The sequence below is a fragment of the Chaetura pelagica genome, unplaced genomic scaffold (genome assembly GCF_000747805.2).
Source record: "Chaetura pelagica isolate M959 unplaced genomic scaffold, ChaPel_1.0 scaffold67, whole genome shotgun sequence".
NCBI lineage: Eukaryota > Metazoa > Chordata > Aves > Apodiformes > Apodidae > Chaetura > Chaetura pelagica.
The window spans coordinates 4677295-4682061 of NW_009954107.1; the positions used below are offsets into that span (position 1 = coordinate 4677295).

At 37.6% G+C, this 4767-nt stretch overlaps 1 protein-coding gene across 1 annotated transcript in view; it reads left to right on the plus strand.

Annotated features, from left to right (window-relative positions):
• The window catches only part of AASDH (aminoadipate-semialdehyde dehydrogenase), a 19653-nt gene extending 15699 nt beyond the window's left edge, over positions 1-3954 (plus strand). The window contains exons 11-14 of the mRNA XM_010002492.1: positions 290-453; positions 1032-1157; positions 2429-2560; positions 3550-3954. Coding sequence (XP_010000794.1) covers positions 290-453; positions 1032-1157; positions 2429-2560; positions 3550-3954 — 827 coding nt within the window. The remainder of the gene's footprint in view (positions 1-289; positions 454-1031; positions 1158-2428; positions 2561-3549) is intronic.
• The last annotated feature ends 813 nt before the right edge of the window (positions 3955-4767 follow it).

A 4767-nucleotide genomic window follows, 5' to 3' on the forward strand; every position in this document is an offset into this window, starting at 1 on the left:
CAGCAGCTCTCCATGTCTTCTAATATTATTACTGTAAACATTGTTAGAAAGGCAGTGAAATAAGTATATGTAACCTGGAAAAAACACACAGAACAATCAATTTTGAGTGTATGAAATACCAGCAGACATTGTGAGCTAAAAGGAGAAGCTTTGGAAAATGTTTTGAAACTTTACCTAGTGCATCACCTTACTTCTTTCCAGCAGTGATGCAGCTAGCAGTATAAATCGCACTGTAAATAGAAATATTAATTATCCTTTTTTTTTCCATGTTGTGTTATATTTCATACAGGTTGTTATGATGGCTTAGTGTATGTGCTTCAAACCAGTGATGGAGAAATACACTGGACTTTTGTCACAGAAGATACTGTGAAAAGTTCTGCAGTTGTAGACCCTTTCAATGGACTAGTCTACATAGGATCACATGACCAACATGTGTATGCTTTGGATATTTATGTAAGAACACTGACTAACTTGTATGTATAGAAGAATAAATATTCAACTTAGACTCTGTTTGTAGTATAACAAATGAAACTTCACTGGTGTTAGTATTCTCAGGAGTCCACAATTATGCTTTTGAAGTAGTTATGCCTTCTTGAAGTGGTTAGAATTATGTGGTAGCAGTGTTGTCAGCTGTGGTTCTTGTGCTACTATTCCTGGTTGAAACCAAATCTTAAATTTCTTAGTTATTAAATTCTCTGTGAGCGTTTTCAAATAGGGTGCCCAGCTGGAACCAAGACTATGGCTTAATGGTGGAGAGAGTATCTTACATTCTAAAAGGGTAGATGAAGGGAGATGGAAAATAAGACAGGCAGATACTGCCTCTTCACTAGCTGAATTTCTTTACTAAGGAAGTAGCCAGTGGAGTTATGTGTTGCTATAATAGCATGTAGATTGTATCTTAAATTCTTAACTAGTATTTGTTGAGTAAATGTAGTGCTTGATAAGCTTTGACATTTGAAGGTCTTTGTAAGAGTGCTGAACTTGAACTCCAATTGAGGTTTTTTCTTTTATCTTTTTTCTTTTTCTTACAGAAAAAATCATGTATATGGAAGCTGCATTGTGAAGGTGGAGCTGTGTTTTCATCTCCTTGTCTAAGTTCTTTCCCACATCATCTTTATGTTGCTACACTAGGAGGACTATTGCTGGCTGTAAATCCAGTATGTACCTTTGCTTACTTGCCTTTGATCTCAAATTTAAATGAAACCAAATTGCGTTTCTGAAGCTAATATTCTGATGAAAGGAACTGGATCATCATATGTTACCATAAGGTATTTTTCATTTACGGGCCTTGTTATTATACACAAGGTTAATATAATAATTCCTGTATTTCAGAATATCTGGTGATAAGGAGAACTGAAATGACTTGCTAGAATTCACATGCTGACTGTAGACCAAAGTTTGAATCCATGTCTTCTCATTACCTTATACTTACCTTATCAGTTAAACCAGTGAGTGAGAGCTTCTCTATAGATCTTTTTTTCCCCTCCCTCCCTTTGACAATAGGATTAGAAAAACAAAATACACAGAACTTACTGAAATAAGAATAAAGAAGCCCCTTCATTCCTCTTGCTGTTTTCCTCCCCATCTAAGGAGCTGTTCCCCTTAAGCTTGGAGTGCTGTTCTGTTCTCTGCACTGGGGAAATTGTGTTCTTGATAGATGTGGAGCAGTTTCAGGGTTTTCTGCAGCATTGTTGGCTTACAGCTGGTCCTGCCTGATAAAAGGAACAGTCACTTGGAGCAGCTGTTCGTGTTTTTGTACTTGCACAACCCAGAGCATCAGTCCTAACATCTTCACCTCCCACCCACTACAAATTTCCTCAGTAATACTTAGCCTAGTGTTAGAAAAACAGTGTGTGGTTTTGCAGCTTCGGTGGGCTATGGTTAATAAAACACAGGAGTTTTTTTCATAATGCTGTGTAACAGGTACTTGAGAAACTCAGCTGTAACTCCAAGTGATTATTTAGAAAAATAGGAATGTGCAGGTTATGTTAGTAGCTCATTGTGGCAATCACAGATCATGGGTTTCAGCATTTATAGTTTATGACATAATAAATATTACTTGCTTTCAAAATATCCTCTTCTTCATTGATCTTTGTCACATTGAGGAGCTGGGAATGGAATAAAAAAAATTAATCTGTAGTTTATTAGAACTACTACTATAGTATTATCATTATTATTTTGCCAAGGTGGAGGAAGAGAAGGATGAAACAGGAGTATTGCGTATACCAGTGAAAGCAGTGTTTTGTTTTTAGTAAGATTTGAAAAGTGCTTTTGCTGCTGGTATGTGTTTGGGGTGGGAGATGCCTGCTATTCTTTATTGTTGTGGTATTTTCCCCCCTGATTCTTAAGGGATAGGTCAAGCTGTGAAGGGTTGTTCAGCTTCTTACAGTTCTGTTAGGCATCAGATATTCCATGCTGCCAATTCCAGGTGATGGGAAATAAGATTTGGAAAAGCTTCCTGGGAAAACCACTCTTCTCCTCTCCTCATTGCAATGAGAAGTATGTTTGCATTGGCTGTGTGGATGGAAACTTGCATTGTCACACTCATTCTGGAGAAAAGGTAAATGTGGCGGTGTTTTGTTTTTTTTAATGTTCACCACAAAATCCTGAGTAAGATGCTTTATTCATACTGTTTTCTGAGGTTTCATGATTAGCATATACGTTTTCGTAAGCTAAGTATGTCTCTGTTGTTAAAGAGAGGAGAAGGCAGAAAAACTGTTTGCCTAGTGTAGTTCAGGCAGTTCATAGCAAAACTGCAAACTCTGAAGTTGCAGTAACAGAATCTCTAGTTCAGAGCTCACACCCAAAGTAAATGGTTGAGAGTAGTGCCAGCAAATGAAATGGTATGGTTTTGTTTTTGAAGTTTTTCAAGCATGTTTAAAGCCATCACTTGTGTAAGATGGTGGCTATATAGAAGTAAAGATTTCCAACAATGTTTATGCAGTTATCAAAAAAACGCCAAATCATAATTCTGGCAAAATATGTGTCAGCTTTCATGTTGAATTAAATGAGAATAGTTTTTTTATTTCCTCAGAGATTAATGTGGTTTGTATCTGGTGCTGAAAAAACTGATAATGTTTCTGTTTGCCTGAGGTGCAGTATACGTGACAATTCCTAAGCCTTTTCTGTGTTAGCCCATGTCCTGCTGTCTGCTTGCAGCAGTGTTGCAGAACTGATGCTCTCTTAAGGAGGAATCTGCATCATTAGCATATTTGCCTTTTTGAGAGAGCAGCATGTTAACATATTTCTTCACTACTAATTATGGTACAATAGCCCAAGAATAATCTTTTCCCAAGATGTCCATCTTTACATGGACCTCACAGAAGACTGTAACTCTTGTACATCTGTTTTATGAGTCTTTTATCACTCTTTGTGTAAAACTCAACTTTTTAGTAAGTTGACAAGTGTTTACCAGCCCTCACTGAAATCCAATATGCTTTTGAAATAAAATGCTCTCCTCTCAACAACTAATCTATTAAAAAATACAATTGCTGTCAAACTGATAATATGAACAATCTTTGATAAAGGGTGGTTATGTCCTTTCTGTAGGTTTGGCAGTTTTCCACTAATGGACCAGTGTTTTCATCTCCGTGTATCTCCAGTTTAACTGAGCAAGAAATATTTTTTGGCTCCCATGATGGCTTTATCTACTGTTGTAACATGGAGGGTAATTTACTGTGGAAATTTGAAGCCACTTCAAGTGTATATGGAACACCATTTGTTTTCCAAAGTGATGAGTTAAAGAACAAAATTCTTTTGGCAGCAGTATCTACAGATGGCAAAGTGTGGATCCTGAATGCCAAGAGTGGAACAGCAGAAGGAGTAGATAAGCTTCCAGGAGAGGTCTTCTCTTCCCCTGTAGTATGGGGAACAAAGCTTGTTGTGGGCTGCAGAAATGATTATGTTTATTGCCTAGATTTGTATGTAACAGGAAAAAAACATTTAAGATGTTAGGTTGTTTCCTCTTTATTGTTTACATTTGTAAAGTAAGAACTCAGAAGTGCTCTCTGTTTCTCTGCCTGTTTTACTGGAAGCAAGAGGTGCTCTTTGCAAACTTCTCAGGTAGCACCAGGCAATGTCCAGAGTAGGTAAAGATATGTTTGCTGACTTGCTGTACTGATTGAAGGAGGATGGCTGCTCAGCACCAGCCAGAAGTTCCACTCTCCCTCCCTCATTTCCTAGCTTTGAGTCATGAAAGAACGTTTTAGATGGTTTGGATTTGAATGTGATGCTTTGACCTGTGTAGTAAGAAAACAAAAGTCAGTAGTTTGTCTTCAAACACTTGCAGGACTGTGAGAAACTATGCTAAGGTGCCATTCTCTGCAGCATGGAATAACATGCTTGGCTCCCTGAGGGACAAATGTGTTGCTCTCTCTGCATCCAGCCTAACCTGCGCCTGGCTTTTCCATGCATCACACTGGTGTTAGTCTAGTCTAACTTTTATATGTTGTGGCAAGGTAAGCCAAGTCCTTTTCTGATTCTAACTTTTAACTTGATTTCTGAAGACATTGCCTGTGTTGCATATACCTGGTAGTAGTGACCTGTTTACTATAGTTAGCATACACTGGATAGTTTATCTTTTGTGAACCTGGGTCCTCCTTGGCTTCAGTTCAGCCAAGCATATACTTAATTCCGTTGAAGTCAGTAGGAGTTACTTTTTGTATTTTAAAATGGAGAATATACTTACACATGTATATTTATTATATTTCAATGAAGGGAACAGTATGAGTTCCAAGATGAAGTATGCACTGCTGAAATCAATGATTG